At 38.4% G+C, this 23778-nt stretch overlaps 4 protein-coding genes and 2 pseudogenes across 4 annotated transcripts; 3 read left to right on the forward strand and 3 right to left on the reverse strand.

Annotated features, from left to right (window-relative positions):
* Positions 1-606: 606 nt before the first annotated feature.
* LOC100255713 (protein PHOSPHATE-INDUCED 1) lies at positions 607-1795 on the forward strand. Its single transcript, XM_002285741.5, has one exon. The coding sequence runs from the start codon at positions 696-698 to the stop codon at positions 1650-1652; it is 957 nt and encodes a 318-aa protein (XP_002285777.1). The 5' UTR covers positions 607-695; the 3' UTR covers positions 1653-1795.
* Positions 1796-4449: 2654 nt separating this feature from the next.
* LOC100260784 (protein EXORDIUM-like 2) lies at positions 4450-5585 on the forward strand. Its single transcript, XM_002285739.4, has one exon. It carries the CDS (start codon positions 4516-4518, stop codon positions 5419-5421), a length of 906 nt encoding a protein of 301 aa, XP_002285775.1. The 5' UTR covers positions 4450-4515; the 3' UTR covers positions 5422-5585.
* Positions 5586-6581: 996 nt separating this feature from the next.
* Positions 6582-10002, forward strand: LOC100260758 (uncharacterized; annotated as a pseudogene).
* A 1836-nt stretch (positions 10003-11838) lies between these two features.
* On the reverse strand, positions 11839-13667 carry LOC100265988 (7-deoxyloganetin glucosyltransferase). Its single transcript, XM_002285734.5, has 2 exons — positions 13010-13667; positions 11839-12914 (listed from the first exon to the last, which is right to left on the reverse strand). The coding sequence occupies exons 1-2, from the start codon at positions 13503-13505 to the stop codon at positions 11989-11991; spliced, it is 1422 nt and encodes a 473-aa protein (XP_002285770.1). The 5' UTR covers positions 13506-13667; the 3' UTR covers positions 11839-11988.
* A 3234-nt stretch (positions 13668-16901) lies between these two features.
* LOC100265968 (7-deoxyloganetin glucosyltransferase-like) lies at positions 16902-18606 on the reverse strand (annotated as a pseudogene).
* A 1452-nt stretch (positions 18607-20058) lies between these two features.
* LOC100243675 (7-deoxyloganetin glucosyltransferase) lies at positions 20059-21907 on the reverse strand. Its single transcript, XM_002285735.5, has 2 exons — positions 21298-21907; positions 20059-21189 (listed from the first exon to the last, which is right to left on the reverse strand). Exons 1-2 carry the CDS (start codon positions 21800-21802, stop codon positions 20264-20266), a joined length of 1431 nt encoding a protein of 476 aa, XP_002285771.1. The 5' UTR covers positions 21803-21907; the 3' UTR covers positions 20059-20263.
* Positions 21908-23778: the final 1871 nt, after the last annotated feature.

Here is a 23778-nt window from a genome sequence, read left to right on the forward strand (position 1 = left end):
ACTTTAATTTAAAATGAAATCGTAGTTGATAACTACGGCTTTAGTTCAAAAAATGAAGACGCAGTTGATAACTACGGTTTTAACTAAAATAATAAAAAAAAATATTTTTTTAATAATATAATATTTACGTGCCACTAAAAAACAATTTAAGTATTAGTTAGATGTTATAATTTTTTTTTTTAAAGGGTCATTTTGACCCAAAACTCTATTTTTAAAATCTGGTTTTCAAAACAATCATGGAGGATGATGAGTTGTTCTCCAAAGACGTTCAAATAAATGTATTTATAATTTAGAAAATGGTAAAAAAAAAAAAACAAAATGCAAGAAAAATAATAAAGAAAAGAAAAGTTTGACGATGATAAAAAGTCACCCCTAGGCTCTTAATGTCATTAGCTGTAAACATAGAGTTTTTGATTTTTCACAGCGAAAGACAGATCCGCACTCAACCAGATTAATTTCAAACGCGCTATTGAGTATTGAGCTGGCATTTGCTTGCTTTTCGCCTTTTCCCTTCCTTCTCGGCACTTTCATTCATACCCTCTCCCTCGCTCCTCTCACGCTGTTGGTCACACTCTCCCCACTGCCTATTTTACTATATATATGAAACCCCCAATTCATCTTCTCCTCACTCCAAACCCCCACCAAAGCCATCTCTACAGCTTAGCTTCACTGCACTCTCTTAAGTCCTAACTACCATGGCCTCTTTCGTTCCTACTCAATGCCTTTTACAACTCCTCTTTGTGGCTTCTCTGCTTCCATTCATCTCAGCAGCCAGGAGACTTGCTCAAGACCAGCAACCTCTGCTTCTTCAATACCACAATGGCCCTCTTCTTTCCGGAAAAATCTCCATTAATCTCATCTGGTACGGAAAGTTCAAGCCTTCCCAACGCGCCATTGTTTCTGATTTCATTACCTCCCTCTCTTCCTCCAAAACCACCCCCCACCAACCCTCTGTTGCGGCGTGGTGGAATACCATCGACAAATACTACCTCCTCATTAAGTCCAAGAAATCCACCTCCCTCGGTCTCTCCCTAGGCACCCAAATCCTCGACGAGAACTACTCTTTGGGTAAATCACTGACCAGTCGAAATCTCAAACAGTTGGCAGCAAAGGGGCAGCAGAGCAACGCCATTAACGTAGTCTTGACATCTTCTGATGTAGCCGTTGAAGGGTTCTGCTCCAGCAGGTGCGGAACACATGGGTCTTCTCCCAGCTCCAAGACTGCTAAGGTTAATGGCAAGATCTCCAAGTTCGCATACATCTGGGTGGGTAACTCCGAGACTCAGTGCACAGGTCAATGTGCATGGCCATTCCACCAGCCCATTTACGGACCCCAGAGTCCACCCCTGTCCGCACCCAACAACGATGTGGGTATGGAAGGTATAGTTATGAACCTGGCTAGCCTCTTGGCTGGAACTGTTACGAACCCCTTTGGAAATGGATACTACCAAGGTTCCGCAGAGGCTCCCCTGGAGGCTGCATCGGCCTGCCCTGGGATTTATGGGAAGGGCGCGTACCCTGGCTATGCCGGAAAGCTGTTGGAGGATCCCACCACAGGTGCTAGCTATAATGCCAATGGTGTGAATGGGAGGAAGTACCTGCTTCCTGCATTGCTTGATCCTTCAACTTCCACCTGTTCTACTCTGGTCTGATAGACTGATACTACTATGCTTCTCTAAATTCATTTAGTTGTATAGCACGGAGACGATAACCGATTCTTTGTTTGTATTTGATTAATTACCATTATGTATTCTTTTTCCCGTCTGAATAAATGAAATTCCAATGTTTTCTTTCATATCCAACCAGTTCAGCCTTCCTCTGATATTTTTTCTTCACATCCCAATCCCAACAAAAGCCGCACTGCGCCCTCCTCTGCTATTCAAACTCGTATGTGGTCAAAATCATTAATGAGATCTACCATTGGAGAAAGCTTTATTATAATAAGGAAAATTTTAAGCAAAACCTTTAGGACATGGAATGATCTGCTGCTTTTCTCGTCCTACATTTTTAATTTAAGACTTAAATTTCCAACCTCGTCTACATGCCATCATTATTTATTCAGAAGTTGCAATTGAAGAAACGTTTATAGCACGTTTTGCAGGAATATTATTAATAATTTAAGTATGTAACATTCTCAAAAGGCAGTCTAAGAAGATGTATACTTCCAACCTTGGATTTTGTCACAATTATTCATGGCCCAGCCTCCACGTGAAATTCTAATAGATGTTCAATAATTCAAACGGAAATGTGCAATAGAATATGTCAACCCTTCAATGTGAGGAAGGTTTGGCTAAAATTTTAGCTTAAATTAAGATTTTAGAGAATATAACATCATAATTTTTTTTCATGTTTGTCGTAAGGAAGAAATAAAAAGGGCCTTATCACGTTGGTGATATAAATTTTCTAATTTATTTCAATGATTTCTTTTTTCTCATGAAAAAAAAAATAAAAATCCTCATAATGAATGCAAGTTGGTTTTCGAGATAAAAATATGTTGGCTAGATGTGTAATATATGAAAAATTAGAAAATAAAATATTCAACAAATTTTCTCCTGTTAATTCAACATTTCTCAATATTTTTATAAATTTAAAATTATTACTTTTAAAATATTATTTATAAATTAATTTAAAATATTTAGTATTATTATTCTATAACAAAATGACCTATTGATTTTTCTTTAACTTTTTAATATCTAATAAAAATAAAATATTAAATCAACAAACTATTTAATACTTAATATTATTAAATACTATTTAATTCTAAATTCTATTTAAAATTAACTAAAAAGAAAAAGAAAATATCATCTTAATCATGTCATATCAATTCTCAAAATTAGAGTTTGAGGGCTTAATTTTTTTAACCTGGCATCATTTGGATTGATACAACTTTTATAATAAATAAATTTTTGCCAAAAAGAGTACATATAAAAATAATTTAATTTCACACATAAAGAATATTGTGGGGTCTAGGTCTCTTTGTAAAAAGTTACTTTATAAAAGTATTTTCTTAACTTAATTTATAGAAAAAGCTCCTAAATCATGAATCTCTCATTTTTCATATGTTTAATAAAAAATTTTTATAAAATTTCTTGAATTGTTTGAAACATATGCTATATGATTTCAATGATATTTCAAGTAAAACCTTGATCAACTAACTTTCTAGAAGACATAAAATTTTTAGAAATCTAGAACTTTAGGAGTAGCAATAACAAAGATATTTAAGTGGCATACAAGTCAGATTGTTTTTGAGGAGTTTCAAACTTCAAATCATAACCGGTCCAAATGTTATACATTTGAGCAGGAAACAGAAAGACTGTCACTAATTTGGGGTGTTAGTTTAGCCAAATTAAGCTAGGGCCATAAGATGTTTGGGACCACCTCGATTTTAAGTCATTTTGCCAACAACTATTAAGGCATTAACAACTAACTAGGCAGGCCGGACCCTTATCCATTTCTATAAAAGACATCATCTGTATGGCTACCGACCTAAATTGATTGCATGCCAAATGAACAAATTTCATACCCAATAATCACATGTAACTTCTAATTAGCTGAGTGTAATTGTTTTGTCATTAAAATTGCTGTCCCGGTCCCATCACATGGTGCGAATACATCGTGATTTGTTAACTTAATTGGAAATATTACAATCCAAACAACTAAGATTGTGGGTATTAATGGAAAATCCAATATTGCAATGTTGATGGTTGCAACTTGCAGCTTGGATCTTATACTTATAGTCTCACACTCGTTTCACACGTAGTCGATATGATCATGAATAACGGGGTCCATCCCCGAGGGCCCCGTGATAACAACAGAGCACTGAGCACCTAAAAATTAAAAATGGTGTGCATGTAGCCGCCGCAAGGAAAACCATGCCAGTGTTTGGAATAATTTTGGCTTTTGTGTCTTTCAAGCTAGCCGCTTCTCCAGAGAGATGAAAGCACGGTATCGATCGAATCAAGTGGATCAGGGCCCGGAGTTTTAAATGGCGGGTCGGCGCACACTGATGTTTTGAGCCATCTAAAACCATGAGCATATTGATTCCTTGAGTTATTTAGAAAATGGGGATGTGCTTTCAGCGTATACAAACTCACCTGTGACTATCTTACTCTAAAGCAAATAATCACGGACGAGTGCTAACCCTAGGATCGTTATCTTCACATGCAAGGATTACCTACTTGTTATTCCCCCTGTCCCTTGACTTTGGGTTTTATATTTTTGGACGATCAGAAAGAAGGAAACACCTACCCTTGATAACCACGTCATCAGGCACAACCTGGCGAAAACTGCCACGCGTTTGACACTAAAAGTGGTCAATTAATCAACGCGGCACGATTTCAATGTTTCTTCCATCACTCCCTTTTGGCCAGCGCCACACGCGCACTCCATGATGACACCACCTTTCTATGACTATATAAGTATCGCAACAGTCGACTCTTCCTTCACACTCATTCCTCACCAATCCAGCTTTTCACACTCTCTGCATCACCTTCACCCCACTACTTTACCTTCTCAATGACTTCTACTTACCATTTCTCCATCTTTGTTTCACTTCTCCTACTCTCCTGCCTTCCCAACCTCACCTCCGCCACACCTCGAAAACTCTTCTCTCTTGTTCAAGAGCAACCTCTCATTCTCAAGTACCACAACGGGCCACTCCTTAAGGGCAACATCACCCTCAATCTCGTTTGGTACGGAAACTTCTCCCCCATCCAACGCTCCATACTCGTCGACTTCCTCCAGTCTCTCAATTCCCACACCACCACGCCCCACTCCGTCTCATCGTGGTGGCAGACCATCCAGAAGTACAAAGGAGTCTCCTGCACCCTCGCCGTTGGGAATCAGATCCTCGATGAAGACTACTCTCTAGGGAAGTCATTGCGAAGTTCAGACATCATTTCCTTGGCTTCTAGATCAAACCAAAGGAGCGAAATAACCGTGGTGTTCACATCGGCAGACGTGGCGGTAGAAGGGTTCTTCATGAGCCGGTGCGGGACTCACGGGTCAACTCAGAGTAAGTGGGCCTACGCGTGGGTGGGTAACTCGGAGACTCAGTGTCCGGGTCAGTGCGCATGGCCATTGCACCAGCCCATGTATGGACCACAGACTCCGCCGCTGGTGTCTCCAAACGGGGACGTGGGAATTGACGGAATGGTGATCAATTTAGCGACTGTTTTGGCGGGAACGGTGACTAATCCGTTTGATAACGGCTACTTTCAAGGATCGGCTAGCGCGCCGTTAGAGGCGGTGACGGCTTGTACAGGTATATTCGGGACAGGAGCTTATCCAGGATATCCCGGCGAAGTTCTGGCGGATGGAACGACTGGGGCTAGCTATAATGCTGTTGGGGTGGATGGGCGTAAATACTTATTGCCGGCGATGTGGGACCCTCAAACCTCCACCTGCAAGACATTAGTCTGAAGCCTGAACCTAATGGATGATTTGTGTTCTGTGTGGTACCAGCAATTGTTTGTTTGGAGGAGCTTTGTACTCCCAGCTTTGAAGTTTGTTCTTTTTTTTCATCAACCTTATCATATGTAAATGTTTATGTATCATTAATTAAATTTGTTTCATTAGTCAACCAATCCTCTGTCTCCTTTGCCTTCTAAAAAGTTTCAAATTTTTTCTAACAATTTTGGGTCATTAGGTTTTGGTGGAAGTTTCAAGTTGACTAACCAGTTAGCTTCTGGATTTAACTTAACCCCATATTAAGCTGAGGAACCAATCTGGTTTTAGCACATGTGCATTGATTGGTATTCTTTATAATGGAATCTAACTGCTTTCTTTTTTACCCCATGAGAAGATTTCACCATATTGTCCTCCATTCTTGCACACAACCGTATCATCTGACTGAATTTTCTATGAAATAATAATTATTTTGGTTTTTTTTTTTTTCATTTTTCTTTTTTCTAACACATATAAAGTAAAAAAAGAAAAAATTATTATTAAAATAAATTACAAAATTTATTTACAATAGAATTAAATTAAAAAAATTAAAGAGATAGGACGAAACCGGAAATTCTCATATTTGTTTCATTCGAATCTTTTTAGGGTAGAGGAAAATATGTTTAAACGATGGAATGGGATTGGGATAGAGTAACAATTCGAATCCACCTCGCTATCATTCCTGGATGTTTGAGCAATGGGTCTGGTCGAGCAGCCCGACCTGTGGACACTGGGATCCTGGAGCACAGCGCTGTCCTTCTAGTTAATAAGTTGGAATCATGGTTCGACTTGGTTTCTGTTCACGTCGTAGCCATTTGCGATTTGCTCAGTAACACTGGTGACTTAATCATGGGCCGTGGGCTGCTTTCAAGACTTGGGCTTTTCAATTGGATTCGGCCCAATTGGGTTTGGACTCAGGTGATGAATGAGCCGGCCCAATCTGGAAAATGTTGCATTTAAAGTTTGGACCATATTATCTGTTGGAAGGAAGTTCTGATTTCTTAAAATTTTTATGTTTTTGAAGGTTTAAGGAGTGAGGACTTGAGTGTGGATTCATCCCAGAGCATAGTTTGATGGAATGGCTGTGTACATTCGCCTGATTCTTTGTAATATTATGTAAAAAAAAAAATTGAGATTAAAGAAAAAGTGAAAAACACATATGACCAAGCTGAGGCGCTGAAAAGAAAAAAGAAACAAGGCTTTTTAAGGCAGAAGACGGTGATCTCCTCTCAGTTTCCAGTTTCCGCCATCCACAGCCAAATCTCATGGATCCCCATCAACACCAACCCATTGGACAAGCAGACGAAACCTCACCCCCTCCCTCCAACACCGCTACCACTTCATGCCGCTGCTGCGGCGGCCCCACCACATGCCCACCTCCACCGGCATGGTCCGACATCTCTCCGCCACCCCCCTACCGCCCCATCCGCGCCCCCGCCATCAACCTTCCTCCTTCCAACTCTCAACAAGCTATCATCCTAGCCCCCGTTCCTCAAGCCCAGAAGACCCCCGTTGTCTCTCCGCCCTATCTTTTCCAAATCCCCGTCAAGCGAATCCAGACCAGACGACATTCGCCATTTCCATGACTCCGATTCCGGGAAGAACTTCTTAGGTTTCGTCGTTTCCCTTAGCGAATCCATTCGCTCCCACAAAATTTCCGACCCTTGCCACCAATCACCAATCCTCAATTCTATTCTCTCCATCCTTCAATCTCTAATCGACTGGGTCGACGAAATACCTCCCGTTCAACAATCTTCCCGTTACGGTAATCTCTCTTTTAGGGTTTGGCAAAGTCGGTTGTTCGATAATAGCGAGCAACTGATGCTCCAATTCCTCCCCGATGATCTCCGGTCGGCTACCGTCGAACTCGTCCCTTACTTTGCCGATAGTTTTGGGAATTCGAGTCGAATCGATTATGGAACCGGTCATGAGACCAATTTTGCTGCGTGGCTTTATTGTTTGGCTAGATTAGGGTTGCTCAAGGAAGAGGATTACCAGGCTCTTGTTTCTAGGGTTTTTGTGAAGTACCTTGAATTGATGAGGAAATTGCAATTCGTCTATTGCCTTGAACCTGCGGGATCCCATGGAGTTTGGGGTCTGGACGACTATCATTTTCTGCCATTTATATTTGGGTCGTCGCAGCTGATCGATCACAAGTATATGAAACCCAAGTCAATTCATAATCAGGATATTCTGGACAACTTCTCCAAGGAGTATATGTATATTTCTTGCATTGCATTTGTGAAGCAGGTGAAGAAAGGCCTATTTGCAGGGCATTCCCCATTGTTAGATGATATTAGTGGTGTAGCTAATTGGAACAAGGTGAATAGTGGGATGCTCAAAATGTATAAAGCTGAGGTGTTGGAGAAGGTTCCAATTATGCAGCATTTCCTATTTGGGTGGCTCATCAAATGGTATGATCACTGTTAATGAGTAATTAGCCCTGTATGTGATTCATGCATTTTTAGTTCATTATAAGTCATCCACACTTTGCATCATGTTTAATTGGGAATCTTAAAATTATTACGAGTTTTTATGGTGTTTTATGAGCATAATCGTTATATTTATATCGTCTATATCAGTAACCTATATGGATATTTGGTGCTAAACCTGATATTTTTGGTCCCTGGATATTCATCTATTATTTCAATGACAATGTTGGTTGAGGAACAACTCTAGTGTTGATACCTTGATCCATGGGTTTTGTCAGGCTGAGACTTTCATTAGCTATTTGATCCTCACCACCACTGATTGCTATACTGAAATTTTTTTACCTATGATTTCTGTTATCATTTTATTTAAAGCATAGAACCCTACTTGTTAGCTATATGATGTAGAAGTGATGCACTGAGTCAATGTTCATGATGAAATAGAACCAAAGAGATTGGCATTATGTTGGGTTGGTCCATTTTTTTGGATTCATTAAATCTATCAAAAATAAATAAAATTTGGATTCATTAACCAAGTTACTACATATGTTCCTTTGATATTTATTATTTGAGTAATGTGTGTACAAACTACAATAAATATCAGCCTTTTCATAAAAATTTTGCTTGAGTTTTCCTTATCTCTGCACTTTTAACATGTGTTAATCTTTCAACGGTCTGCTTTAGTCCTCATTCTAAGCTTGTTAATGTGCCTTTACTTCAAACATCTTTTCCCACCTTCTGAGTCATTTCTTTTAAGTCATGTATCTCATCTTATAGAAATTCAAGTGTAATCTAATGTCTTGAGCCATTTTAATTATTTTAGTTTGATTTGATTTAAAAAAAAACTTTAATGATCAAAACTTTCAAATTATAATGCATTTGGCTAGTGAATATTACTTATAAGCCCAATGTCTCTAGACAAATATTTCTGGGTTTTTAATACATCTCATGAGTTCCATTTGGTATTCTAGCCCTTTTAGCTAAGTGGTTGCATTTCTACATGGGAGGTCTGAGAATCTCAGAAAGCTAAAACTAAAACAAAGTGATTTAGTTAGTTAGTGCTTATATTCTGACTACTGGTTGTGTAATAAGCTAAAACTAAAACAAACTCTGATTTTGTGCCTGACAGCTTGTGCAGACGCTGGTATAGTGTTTCCTCCATTTCCATCAACAACAAAGTCACCATACCATACCGGGCTTAAGGGAGGAAACAACCATGGAAAACTGCTCTGAAGCCCTAAGAGTTTCAATAAACTTCTGAACAGCCCGTGATGCATGAATTCTTAACCAAGTCTCCAGCTAACACTGCTTGGAGACTCTAATACCCAAAGTTGACAGAGATAAGGGCTAAGATTGTTTTACAGACAGTGATATAACATGCTCAAGGTGAATGTAAGATGAGATATTCCTGGATTTATTAGGATTGCCAGAAAGTCGAGGAGACTGAACATTGAAGTATGAACTCTATGTGGAGATGGTGCAATTCCAGGGGGTTGTGCCCAGAGATTCAATGTGTCTAGGCTTCTTTCCCGGTATACGGATCAGCATGTCATTGCAACAAGCACAGATTCCAGAAGACCACTGAGATGGACTATCACTGGTGTGACGATGAACAGAGAGGTCACTGTAATGAGGAATAATCTCTATATCCTAATCTGACTGTCCTAAAGGAATATAGGGGGTGGTACATAACTGATGATGCATCTGATCGGTCATTACTGGGCTGTGGCACATGATGCCATTCTGAAGCAGGTGGCATGCTCTTGTTATCATTCGACTGAGGAAAGACTGATGGCACAGATTGTCCTTTGGCAACCCTCAATAGAAGCATAAGTGCGTTTTCGAGGCTCTCCAACAAGTTCATCAACATGAGCAGGAGGGAGGTCTTTTAAAGTGTTTTGGTTGTTTTTCCCATCAATAGGAGTGGTTCTATACAGGGGTGAGGGGAGCAATGACCCATCTAAAGGTACGTACCTAAATGACTTTTTTCTAAGAGGAACCCAAAGCCCCCATTGGTTGGACTAGTTGTCTTGGGTTGTATTTAACTATGATACTCCTTTGGTTATTTCCTTCTTTGATAGACAAGGATAGCACAAAATTCGTGATAATCAAATATGAAATTGTCTAATGCGTGATAAAGTTTAATTCAAGACCTTGCAAAATTCAAATATGCACTTTCCATCCACAAGATTTAGCAAACTGATGGGGCCTCTACCTTCTCTGTACCCTCCAACCGTACTCTGGCGTTTTGTGCTATGGCACTATAGACCTTCCAGGCTTTTAGTGCTTCAGGGAATCCCATTATTCATCTTCTAACCATATTTAAGAAAATATTTTGTTTTTTGTTGTGCTTTTTTAAGTGGTATTTGCTATCAACTTAGTGATACGAGTCTTTCTTATCTTGAGATGTTTCCTTTCAAGGCAAAAAACCTAAAACAAAAGTTTGAAGAGCAACCCTTTTACATATTTTTTGGACAGAACGAAGAGAAGGAAAACAAAGGTCTTTTGATAACGTAGAGTAAATGTATCTTTCTTTAACAAATTCTCTTATTTGTAATTCTTTCTCAAGAAAGATTTTTTCAGGTGATATTTGTTTTTTTAACTTTTTACTGAAAATAATTTATTTTTAAAATTTAGGTTGTTTGTTTTTCTATTTTTTCATGACTTATTATAAATTTTTTACTAATTAGAAAAAACTAAAATATATAACTTTTTTTGAATAAAAAAAAATAATATATTGAGTTTTTTTACTTTTTAATATTTAATAGAAATAAAATACTATAAAAATAAATAACCTAATATTTAACATTATAAACATTATAGTTTTATTTAGAATTAAGTAAAAAAACAAACATCACCTTAGTATCTTTGCTAAGTGAGGAAAATTGTTTTTTTAGTCCTCTCCCTATACAATGGTTTACCTCGGTGCATTTTTATTTTTTATTTTTTTATAAAATTCTTTTCATTTGCCTACATTAATTTGGATCTACTCAACTATATTTACATGTCCTTCTGATGTTTTTCTAAATGCTTTTGCAGGAAGTGTATATATCACCAAAAGTTAGGGAGAGAAAACGACGAACTGCGGTGGTGCGACGGGTTAAATGAGATTGCATTTAGGCTGGCGTTCTGCAGCTTAACCCAACTGAAACTTGATCGCATAGTGACTATCATCATTATTGATCACCGAAAACTTCGGTATGTATAGGCCTATTGACACTGACGCTGATACAATAGTCATAAATATTATTTATTGTTATATGTCTTCGCACACAGAGGACATATTTTCTGATCAACAAGTGGCAATGGCATCTAGTTAACATAATTTTTGTAACATATATCACAAATGTGATTCATCACTCTTCCCCTTTGGAGAAGTAGTTGTGTGATAGTGCAGCACCCCATAAAGAGAACGCAATGCTAGAGAAAAAATTGGTACCTGTTTTTATGAGACAATGGGGCGGCGAACATATATAAAAAAGATATGAACCCATAGAGATATTGAAAAAAATAAAAACGATAAAGATAACGTGGTATAATTAGTGTCCATATATTTGGCACATTTTTAATGATTTTATACTTTTCGAGATCGCCACATAAATAAAAATATCTTTTAGTCAAATGATCATTTTTACATTTTCATGATATTGTTATTATTTTATGATATGTCTTCTAAAAGCATTTTTAATGAGAATTTTAAATATTTTTACAACATATTTAACATTCTTAATCTATCATTATTATTCTATAAAAATATGAAATTTTATTTCATAATTGAAGTAAGAAAACAAAAACATGTGTCTTAAGGAAAGTAAAAGAAAAAAATAAGTAAAAGTAAAAAGTAAATTTAAAATTAATAAACTATTTCTATATATTTATTTATTTATAATTAAATCATTTAAATATATATAAAGTTGTCAAATTAATTTAAATTATGTGTAATCTTATTTCCAAAATTCTACCATAAACCAAACCCCTGAACATCTTTTTTTTTCCTTTATTTAATATTATTGTCTGAAACAATATTAAAGAAACAAACCACAACATGAACCATAGTAAGAAATATGGAAACAAGGCAGGAAAGGTGCAAAAAACTAGATTGGAAAGTTGAGATCTAGAGAAGCACTTGTTCAAATATTTTCTCCAAATTCAAGTAAGATGATCCATCTGGACCAGTGGTAGCCACTTCTGCCCTATGCTTCCACTCCATGGTTTTCTTTTTCATTACTTTGCCTTTCTCTCCCACCATCAACTCTCTCACAAGCTTTGCAACTTCATCCCTCTTAACATCACTGTCTATCTCCATTCCTACGCCCCACTCAGTGCAGCAGTAACGACAGTTGGTTTGCTGCTCTGCAAAAAATGGCCAACAAATCATAGGCACTCCAGCGCATAAACCCTCAATTGTGGAATTCCAGCCGTTATGAGTTAAGAAGCCGCCAATGGCCTGGTGCGTGAGAACTTGCTCTTGAGGACACCAACCTGCTAGTAAACCCCTGTCTTCTGTTTCTGCCACGAATTCTGGTGGCAGAATGGCCGACTCACCAGACACGAGATCTGGCCTAAGAATCCACAAGAAGCTTTGATTGCTATTTGCAAGTCCCCAAGCAAACTCAATCAGTTGCTGGGGAGTCATGACTGTGATGCTTCCATAATTAACGTAAACAACAGAGTTGGGTTCTTTGGAATCCAGCCATTTGAGACACTCAGGCTCTTCCTTCCACAGATTTGATCCAATCAACTTTAGTTCGCTATCGTGAATCTGATCCGGAAGTAGCTGAAGAGGACCAATGGTGTAGATTGGGGGATACATGGGAGCAATTGCATCCAAAACCTCCTGCTCTAAAGCGTCAAACGTATTGAAAATGATGGCAGAAGCCTTGCGAGCCCTTTCAAGCTCACCCATGGCAAAGTCCAGCATGATATCATCTGGATCGGTAGTCCGAATGAAGCTCGGGAGATCCTTCAAACGGATACCTTTCATGCCCGGTATCCAATCAACAACAGTATCCAAATACCCATTTGTTAGATAACTCTCATCTGCATATCACAGAAGAAGGAAAAATGAAAAATCAGAGTCGGTAGGAGACTGGGATTTGAAAAACTTGTATTCAAAGCCGAACTTGGAATAATACCTTTGAGTGGTGTAAAACCCTTGTCGATGAGACTGCGATACTGCACATAGGCCATGAAGCCACAAGCACTAGCTGTCCATAAAAGAAGGTCGGGAATGCCGAGTTCTTGAGCCGCGTCTAAAGTGAAGCTCATGACAGCGTCAGAAAATATGCAAGTGACGGGAGGACCTCTGTCGTTGAGTTTGGCGAGAAGGCGTCTAAAGGGAGCCAAACAGTTTTTTTTGGTGGATGCACAGAGGGAAGGGATGTCTTGGGTTGCGTCGACATTGGACGGTGGGAGACCATCGGGAATGGTTTCGAACTGAAAGGTGGGGAGACCATTGAGGGAGTTGGGGCCCTGGGCCTTGAGTAAGCGTGTGTGGTTGAACTCTGTGTTGACAAAGGTGATACGAAAGCCTCTGAAATGGAGGAGCTTTGCTACTTTTAGCATAGGATTGATGTGCCCCTGAGCAGGGTATGGAATGCAAACTGCATGAGGCTTCTCCATGGAACCCATTTTTGCTTTGGGATGCCCTCCCGATACATCTGCCTCCAATTTTATAGAGTTTTTGAATATGGCATCTAAGCTGTTTTTTTTTTTTTTTTTTCAAAAAAAAAAAATCATTGATAATACTGATTTAATCTATGAAATAAAACCGTCTCTGTCTATATTGGTTTTTATTTGAAGTTGAATAAAGAACCTCCGTCATCGGTTTTGGTTCAAGTGTTTTTTAAAAATCAACTTAAAATCGCATGTGCCAAATCGATTTAACTTTTTTCGAAAAGTCAATTTCCGAGGCCACAGAAAGGCGGAAAGCAAGGGAGGTTGGTGGAACACCCTTTCCCTTTTTAAAACGGTACCGAACTCACTAATTTAATTGCACGATCGAAGCTGGAAATATTTTGTTATAATTAATCAATCCTGTGCTGCAGCAACGTCTTCCACCTACACTTTTTATCTTCAAATCACAGTCGACTGGAAGGATTAAGTCATGCGGGATCCCTTGTTATTCATGTAAAAGAAAAAGCCCGCGTTGGAGCCAGGGACTTCCTGTTTGTTTTTCCTGTCACGATTGAGTGACCGCTATCCATGAAAAGTACGAGAAAGAACGTGACAAACTAGGATCTTGTCATGAGCCTCTATCATCTTCCGTTGAGAATAATGAATTTACCACCTATATATGTTAAAGCTGATGCTCTGTTTAAAAATTTTGGACGGCCGCTGCCCTTCCTAGCATCAATATATTGCACTGCCACGAATCCAAAGCAAATCTTTCTCGTTTGCATCAGACTTTGTTTAAAAAATGGAACTCATAGAACTCCGCAGCTGCCCAACTAATTAAATCAGAGGACTAAGTTATCGTCCATGAATTTATTACTGATATGAACGTTATATAATATAAAGATAAGAGAAGTGAGAGGGTAAGTTGACCATGCACTCTCATCTAGATATTATAATCTTCAACCAGCTCATCCCTAATAGGCCTCCCCTGATATTGGCTTCTGACTTCTGTGACTGTCTTGCATAATGCATGATGTCAAGCGAAGAAAGTGTTGGTAATTTTTTTACTGGAATTCAAAGAATTGGAGATTCGAACAAAAGAAATGAATGATGAATGAAAACCATGTTCACGGTATAGGAACTGCAGCCAAGTATTGACTAGCAGGTGGAATGATACCATCAGCGCCGATTGCCTTGAATAGTTAGTATGCATCCTTACTCCTTACCCATCATTATCCATCAATTATCTAGTATTTATTATGAGTGACCATATATTCGCCCACTTGTGCAGGCCCTGCAGAAGAATAAATTGATGATATGAACTACTTTTTTAAAAATATCTTCCGAGTCTGGCTTGACATCGAAATTGAAACAGAGTAATAAATTGTACAATGCCCAATTCTCTTGGTCTGTGTGACAGAACGGACATCTTGCTGATCACTCCAAAGAAAAGAATACGCATTGCACCATAAAATAATACAGTCAAGTATTATTGCGTCCCTCTTACGTACATTAGATTGATACACTTTTGGATAGGTTTCTGAATTGAGATACTTTGGATAGTTTGGGCGGCTGGCTGACTCTCTCGTGCTTGGCCAAATCCTTAAAACCACCTAATAAAATACAAACTAAATTAATTCATGATAAAAAGAAAAATAATAAGAGAAATAGAAATAGAAGGAAGAGACATATTTTCTTACCTATGTCTTTAGATATGATAATTAATTCACTAATCTTCAAAATCTAAAATTGGCTAAAACTCCAACAACTTTGTATAAAGTCATTTTTATACCCTTTGACTAAAGGACTTATATATTCATAATATCCCGAACTTTACAAAATCAATTCATAATCCTTGTGGGACAAGGAATCGTAAAATATCATATCTTAATTGAGTTCAAAATTAACAAGCCAATGTTATTATATTGATATGTTTTGTAGCATTTTCTAGATGGTTAACGAGGGATATGAATTTATTTTAGGGGTTCAAAAATAAAACAAAATGGGCATGTAACATAATGGGAACTATGGATTTGATGCAAATGCCTTTCGAAATAGATCAAATCATCATTCTTGCTGTATAAGGAAATTTAGAGAAAAAAATATGGGTTAAACTTCTTTTAACTTGTCTTATTTCTCAATTAATTATCACTTATCATTAACTACGGATAAACATGAAAGGAATAAATACCCATGTTGTTAAATGAAGATTTAATCTCTAAATTTAGATAGCATATATTTTTAAATTTTGAAAAAAAAAATGTCCCAAAAAACATGAGGGCCAAGTCTAATTAGACTCAAAGATGTTGACAACTTAGAATAATATTTCGAATAAGAATTTAATGCATCAATTTGCTTTATTATTTATTTGTCAACATGTATGCAGTAAGTTATTATTATGACTTAATTATTTTCAATCAAATGTTCTACTATATGATTGGATTTAATATTTACATTTGAGTGGGTGTAATCCCCAGGATTCGAACTTGGGTCCAAGCCTTAAAGTTTAGGACGTTGCCCTCCTAGTACCATCTGGGCTACTAGCTCAGATGGTACCAAGAGGGCAACGTCCTAAGCCTTAAGGCTTGGACTCAAGTTCGAATCCTAGGGAGACCACTCTGTGATGCCCCTGACTGGCACATAGACTTTTTTTGCTCTGGTGCCCAACCATACCATCGAACTGTGCCAGACGAGGGCATCACAGGAATGGGCCGGACAGCGTAGAGTCTTATAGGGCCATTTGTTTATTTGGCCCTTGGGTGACGTCTCCAGGATTCGAACTCGGGGCCTTAACCCAGACAGTTGCCCTCCTGGTACCATCTAGGCTACTAATGTTGAGGTCTTGCGTCATGATCCACATAACTACCAAATGGACGCACACTTTCAACCAAGATAGAGTTCTGGTTCAGTTTTCCCTGCAAAAGATGTCCGGACAGGGTGTCCAGACACACCCTCCAATGGTTTTTTCAGTCATGGTTAGAGAGATTAAGCAGTTGGCCTTTTACTAGGTATAGCAAGCTTACCTTCCTCCTTATGTGAAGGTCCTTATATATAGTATCAGAAGTTCTGCTTCCCTCTTTAATGGTAGGGAGACTTTTTGACTCGTCATGATGCCTCTAGGTGGTGGCAGGGCTATCATCACCCTACAGGTGGCTGTCAGAGATCGTGGGAAGTGACTTGCCATCATTCATGTCCTTTCGCTCTACAGGTGGCGGAACGTGGGTTGTGGCAGGCTGTCGGAATGATGTAGTAAGACTTACTTACTTTAGTCAACGATCCGGACAACATATCCGGATAGGATATGCTATCGTCCGGATGTGATGTTTGCGAGTGCCGTGTGCTTCTCCCTGAGGAAGTCCGGATGGAGTCACTCCGGACAGCGAGGCGCCCACGTATCATAAGGGGGAGGGGTCCCTACAATGATGAGCAGTGCATAAATACATTTCCACTTTATTCACCTTACTAATACTACATTTAAATATGGTGCACAAAAGTTCATCATAAAACAAGGAAAGGAACGTGCGGATGCTAAGTTTTAACTTGTTGGAATGCTTGGGATTTGGAGAAACACTTGATTTATCATTTTGTCCAAGTTGGAGTAAGATGAGCCATTTGAATCAATGGTGGCCTTTTGTGCCATCTTCTTCCACTCCATGGCCTGCTTTTTCATCTCTTTGCCTTTGTCTCCCTCGATCAATTCTCTCACAAGCCTCTCAACTTCATCTCTCTTAACGTCACTGTCGATCTCCGTGCCTATGCCCCATTCTGTGCAACAGTAGCGGCAGTTGGTTTGCTGCTCTGCGAAAAATGGCCAGCAAATCATGGGCACTCCTGCACTCACACTTTCCATAGTGGAATTCCACCCGTTGTGAGTTAAGAACCCACCAACGGCAGGGTTGCTGAGAACTTCCTCCTGAGGACACCAACTTGCTAGCAGACCCCTGTTTTTGGTCTCTGCCAAGAATTGTGGCAGAAGAATGGCCGACTCACCAGACACAATATCCGGCCTTATTATCCATAAGAATGTTTGATTGCTATTTGCCAGTCCCCAAGCAAACTCATTGAGTTGATCTGTTGTCAGGCTTGTCACGCTTCCAAAATTCACGTAAACAACAGAGTTGTGTTTTTTGGAGTTGAGCCATTCGAAAAAACCCCATTCTTCTTTCCACAGATTTGATCCAATCAACTGCAAATCATTATCTTGGACCTGATTCACGAGTAGACTTAAAGGACCAATGGTGTAAATTGGAGGAAACATTGGTGAAAGTGCATCCAAAACATCCTTCTCGCATCAAACGTATTGAAAATGAGGGCAGAAGCTTTGTGGGCTCTTTCAGCCTCATGCAATGGAAAGTCCAGCATAATTTCATTTGGGTCTGTAGTTCGAATGAAGCTCGGGATGTCCTTCAGACGAATACCTCTCATACCAGGTATCCAATCAATAACGGTGTCCAGATACCCATTTGTTAAGTAACTGGGGTCTTCATGTCACAGAAAAAACAGATTCAAAAAAAAAAAAAAAAAAAAAAAATACAAGAATCGGTACTGCTAACTCGGATTTGAAAATGTATATGCAAATTGGGGTTTAGGTTGATACCTTTAAGGGGTATAAAACCCTTGTCGATGAGATTGCGATACTGCAAGTAGCCCATGAAGCCACAAGTACTAGTTGTCCAGAAAAGAACGTCAGGAATGGCCAGTTCTTGGGCAGCATCAAGAGTGAAGCTCATGGCACCATCAGAGACTATGCAAGTGACAGGAGGCCCGTCGTGGTTAAGTTGGGAAAGAAGGTCTCGAAAAGGATCTAAGCAGTTTTTTCTGGTGGAGGCGCAGAGGTAGCGGATATCTTGGGTGGCGTCTTCATCGGACGGAGGGAGACCATCGGAAATGGTTTTGAATTGGAAGGAAGGCAGATCATCAAGGGAGTTGGGGCCACGGGACTTGACCAGGCGCTTATGGTTAAACTCCGTGTTGACGAAAGTAATATGTAAGCCTTTGAAACAGAGGAGCTTTGCTAATTTTAGCATAGGGTTTATGTGGCCTTGAGCTGGGTATGGTATGCAAACTGCATGAGGCTTCTCCATGGAGACAACTCAGCTCTTTATCTTTGCTCTCTCTTCCAGTCTTGTATATCATCGTGCCGACCCAGCTCCGGTCTTATAGGGCGGGAGAGAGAGGGTCTCTACACAATATGTTTAACTCTCGAAAAATATTATTAAGGAAAAAAAATTATTTAAAAAAATATTTTTTTTATATTTAACTTTACTATAAAAAATTTCAAAAAAAAAAAATCAAATACAATTAAAATTAATTAAACTTCATTTATATTAAATTTATTTAACTTATTAATAAAAATAATTAAAAAATAATTTATTAATCTTAAATTTATTTTTTACTTTTTATTATTTTTTTCTCTTTCAAATTTTCAGAACCAAACACAGCGTTAAAGAACACGCATGCAGTCATTTTTCACATGCGAGGATGTTGATGGGTGTTGTCGACCACCTAACTCTCACAGTTTAAATAATATATATATATATTTTAAAATTTTAACTACTTTTTTTTTTTATGTAAAAGAACCCTACTTTTACTGTACCAGAGGTGATGTCTTTTTGTTGGAATTAGTATCAAATGGATGCTTCATTGTACCTAAGTTAAAGCATGCTTAAATTTTAATTCTTGTATATCTTGTTTTCTGCAGGATATTAGAGTAAAACAGGTTTCACGCATTATTGGACGATCACGCCATTTCTCTTCCAGAGTTGGAAAGTCCAACGGAGAGCAGAACTCGTTTTCAATGACTCAATTATTTTCCGTTGATTCCGTTGATTAGACGGGATAGCATCATGGTAGGCCAGACGGGATTTAGTCGGACTGAAAACTCAATAATTTAGACGTACACAACTTTAGAAAAGGAATTGGGTTATTGAGGACGAGGTTCGGAAAGGAAGTGGAATTAGGACAAAAATAGAAGACGAGTGAAAGACTCGGTTGAGGAACTGAGAACCATGTTGATGAGTAATGCTGCGCGCAAGGCAAAGAACAAAAAGTATGATACAAGCACCCCGAATCCTTGCGGTTTCTCCGTGTACCCGTCTTTTGTTTCCAAGGAAAGTGACGTTGGAGTAGTGATTATCCTGAGGCACATTGCGACTCCCGTAAAGATAACAAACTGCACCCTTTCTTGCTCTTGGTATACCATTTCTGATTTCCATGATTAGCAAAATCAGAAAAATTTCTCCTGTTATAGAATAGATAGCTAAATTAGAAAAGTCAATCTGTACATAGCGTGATGAGGTCCCTCAATTTCTCCCATCTCTTTTTACTCACTCTCAAAGCAGTAGGAAAAAGTAAACTGATCCCCATGCTGTCGTCGGCCTTACCCAGGATAAAAAACTGTTGATGTGGAATCGTGTACTGCAAATAAATGAAGCACATGTTCCATGTGGTTTCAGATGCGTTTTGCATGCGTATGGACACGACAAATTGGCTTTCATGCAAGTAGGATCAATTATAACTCAATCTTTAATGAAATATTCTTAATAGTTTTTTTTACCAAAAAATTATATACTAACTAAAAGTTTGAAGTACTTTTTATATGAAGAACACAGCATTACAAAATATCTTCAATATTCAGGTACAGCATGAGTATTTTTTTATTTCGTAAACAATACGTCAGACTATTGAAAACAACAAATGAAGCATCCAGAGCAAAATAATAGACGAGTCAGAATTCGCTGAGTTGGGACATTCGAGAAAGGAGTGTCTAGGGTCTAGAGAAGAGCTTGAGTGATCATTTTGTCCAAGTTCGAGAAAGACGACCCCTTGGGACCTCTAGTGGCCTCTTCTGCTAGAGTCTTCCACTCCAAGGCCTTCTTCTTCAACTCTTTGCCTTTCTCTCCCTCCATCAACTCCTTCACAAGCCTTTCAATTTCATCTCTCTTAACATCGCTGTCTATCTCCATGCCTATGCCCCACTCAGTGCAACAGTAGCGGCAGTTGGTTTGCTGCTCTGCAAAAAAGGGCCAACAAATCATAGGCACTCCAGCGCTCACACTTTCAATTGTGGAATTCCATCCGTTGTGAGTTAAGAAGCCGCCAACAGCCGGGTGACTGAGAACTTGCTCTTGAGGACACCAACCTGCTAACAGACCCCTCTCTTTCGTCTCTGCCACGAATTCTGGTGGAAGAATGGCCGCGTCACCGGACACAAGATCTGGCCTAATTATCCATAAGAACGTCTGATTGCTATTCACAAGTCCCCAAGCAAACTCATTGAGTTGCTGCGATGTCATCACTGTGATGCTCCCGAAATTCACGTAAACAACAGAGTTGGGCTCTTTGGAGTCCAGCCACTCCAGACATTCCGGCTCTTCTTTCCACAGATTCGATTCCATCAACTTCAAATCGTTATCTTGGATCTGACTCATGAGTTGGTGCAGGGGACCGATGGTGTAGATTGGGGGAAACATCTGAGAAAGTGCATCCAAAACTTCATGCTCTAGAGCATCAAATGTATTGAAAATGAGGGCAGAAGCCTTGCGAGCTCTTTCAGCCTCCCGCAATGGAAATTCCAGCATAATTTCATTTGGGTCCGTAGTTCGAATGAAGCTTGGGATATCCCTCAAACGGATACCTTTCATACCCGGTATCCAATCAATAACGGTATCCAGATACCCATTTGTTAGGTAACTCTCATCTGCATTTCATAGAAAGGAGGGGAAAAAAATATGAGAATCCGTATTGAGCTTAGCTTTGAAGTAATTAAATGCAAAGTTGGTCAGTATTTGATTCATTTGAATGATACCTTTGAGTGGAGCCAAACCCTTATCGATAAGATTGCGATATTGCACGTAGCCCATGAAGCCGCAAGCACTAGTTGTCCAGAAAAGAACTTCAGGAACGCCAAGCTCTTGAGCAGCATCAAGAGTGAAGCTCATGGCGCCATCAGAAACTATGCAAGTGACTGGAGGGCCATCGTGGTTGAGGTTGGAAAGAAGGTCTCTAAAGGGAGGCAGGCAGTGTTTTCTGGTGGAGACACAGAGGGCGGGAATGTCTTGGGTGGCATCAACATTGGAGGGAAGGAGACCATCGGGAATGGTCTTGAATTGGAAGGAGGGGATGCCCTTGAGGGAGTCTGGACCCCGAGATTTGAGCAGGCGGTTATGGTTGTACTCTGTGTTGACAAAGGTAATGTGGAACCCTCTGAAATGAAGGAACTTAGCTAGTTTTAGCATAGGGTTTATGTGGCCTTGTGCTGGGTACGGTATGCAAACTGCATGTGGCTTCTCAGCTGAGGCTAAGGAACCCATTCTCTCTCTCTCTATCTCTCACTTTCACTCTGTCCTCAATTGGTATATGCCCATGACATTGGAAGTAGCTTGGGTTTTATAGCCCCAGGAGAGAGGGTCAAACAAGTTACTTATATTTATATATATATTAAAGACAGAAGTCAGAAGTCAAATAAATGCTGCAATATTAATATATGTACAGCTGTATCAGAGAGTAACTAAAGGTCAAACTTGGCTCTCTCCTTTATCTAGGTTAACCCACCTGTCCTCCATACTTCACGGCAGGTGCCTAATGCTTTTCATAGGAGATGTACAACAGATTCAATATTTACACAATTATCAACTTTTAATTACCTACCCCTTTAATATATTACTCTTAAGCAATATAAACGATATACAAATACCTATTTTTGTAATGCAGTAGGATCTTGACAATCAATTATTTGGTCCTGATCCTGGAACCATGTATCAACAGCCGGTCACCCTTTAAAAATCATGAATTAGACAACCCATGCTTTTTTCGGACAAAAAACAACCGACAAGGGATTTCCACAACTTTTTCTAATGGATGAACATACCTTTTCTGTATCTCTTTATGTACATAAACCAATAATTTGGGCAGTCCAAAAGCTTTGCGGATTCTATGTGGGGCTAAATGGTATCATTCATCTTCTGTGTTGGCCCGCAGTCGACATGGCACAAGAACTTCACAATTTGTACTGGTATGGAGTTTATTTTCTTATTAAGAATGTTTGTCCAAACCGATATGATATATGGTTTGTATTTGTGAAAGAAATATCTTCAAATTCTGAAAAGGCATAAACCTAACCCCGCCGCAAGCTAAAAGTTGACCAAAGAAAGTCGATAAGCTTTTAAAACTCGTTCCAAGTTGTCGGATGTCCACACCTATATATTATTATTTATAGGTGTGCGAATGGATGAGAAATCTATTATATATGATGTTAATGGTTAAGTCGGACCCATACAAACAAAAGATGAAGTCGGTATATATAATGGAAACAAAGAGGTGGAAACAAAGAGGTGCTAATCGCTATGAATTGAAGACAGAATGCATCCACCCCATACAAAAATGTCGACCATAAGATGAAATAAAATATTTAGAGAAGATAAATGTGAGGGCGGTGACAAGATTGAGGAGCTTAAAACAATGATTAAAATATAGGGATATTTCAACGATGTGTCTGTGTCGATATGAGCTATTTACATGCTGTCCGGCGAGTTGAAGCTTCAACCATCCACATTACTGTTGAGGCAAGTTTTCCCCTTGTTAATAATCTTACACTATATATATATATATATTAAAAGTTTTCATATACACTAAATATTTAAACAATTAATTAATTATATTTATTTTATAATTAAATACAAAATTTTCATTTAATTGAGTAATAAAAAGTTTTTAATATCATTAATATATTAATTAAATATTAAAAAATTATACATTTATCATCATTTATTTTATATCATTTAATACAATTAAATTAAATATATTATAATTTTAATATTAAATATATTTTAAAATTAAATATATTATAATCAAATATCATAATATTATTATCGAATAATATTTGATGTAATTTAATAATTAATATACACTTTTATACATATGTATTAATTTATTCAATAAAACAAATTTAAAATATCTATTACATTTCTAATTTAATTTTTAAAAACTTTATTTTATATTTTTAAAAGTTTTGATCAATTTTAAGTCGATCAATTTTTTGTATCAAAATATCCATCAATATATTTTCGATATATCCGTAAAATCGAATTATCGATATATTAGTGATTACCGATAATTTTATCATTGGCTTAAAAGAGAAGTGATGCTATGGGACCAAAAAAAAAAAATCTGATCCTGTGAGAGATTCCTTGGGGGGTCTGAATGTTTTTGCTGGCTTCCTTTGCCATTCTTTCACGTACCTTATGTTCGCATTCCTGGAAAGACAACTCCCATTTTCATTCTTTCCTTT

The sequence above is a fragment of the Vitis vinifera genome, chromosome 18, assembly GCF_030704535.1.
Source record: "Vitis vinifera cultivar Pinot Noir 40024 chromosome 18, ASM3070453v1".
NCBI classification, from domain to species: domain Eukaryota; kingdom Viridiplantae; phylum Streptophyta; class Magnoliopsida; order Vitales; family Vitaceae; genus Vitis; species Vitis vinifera.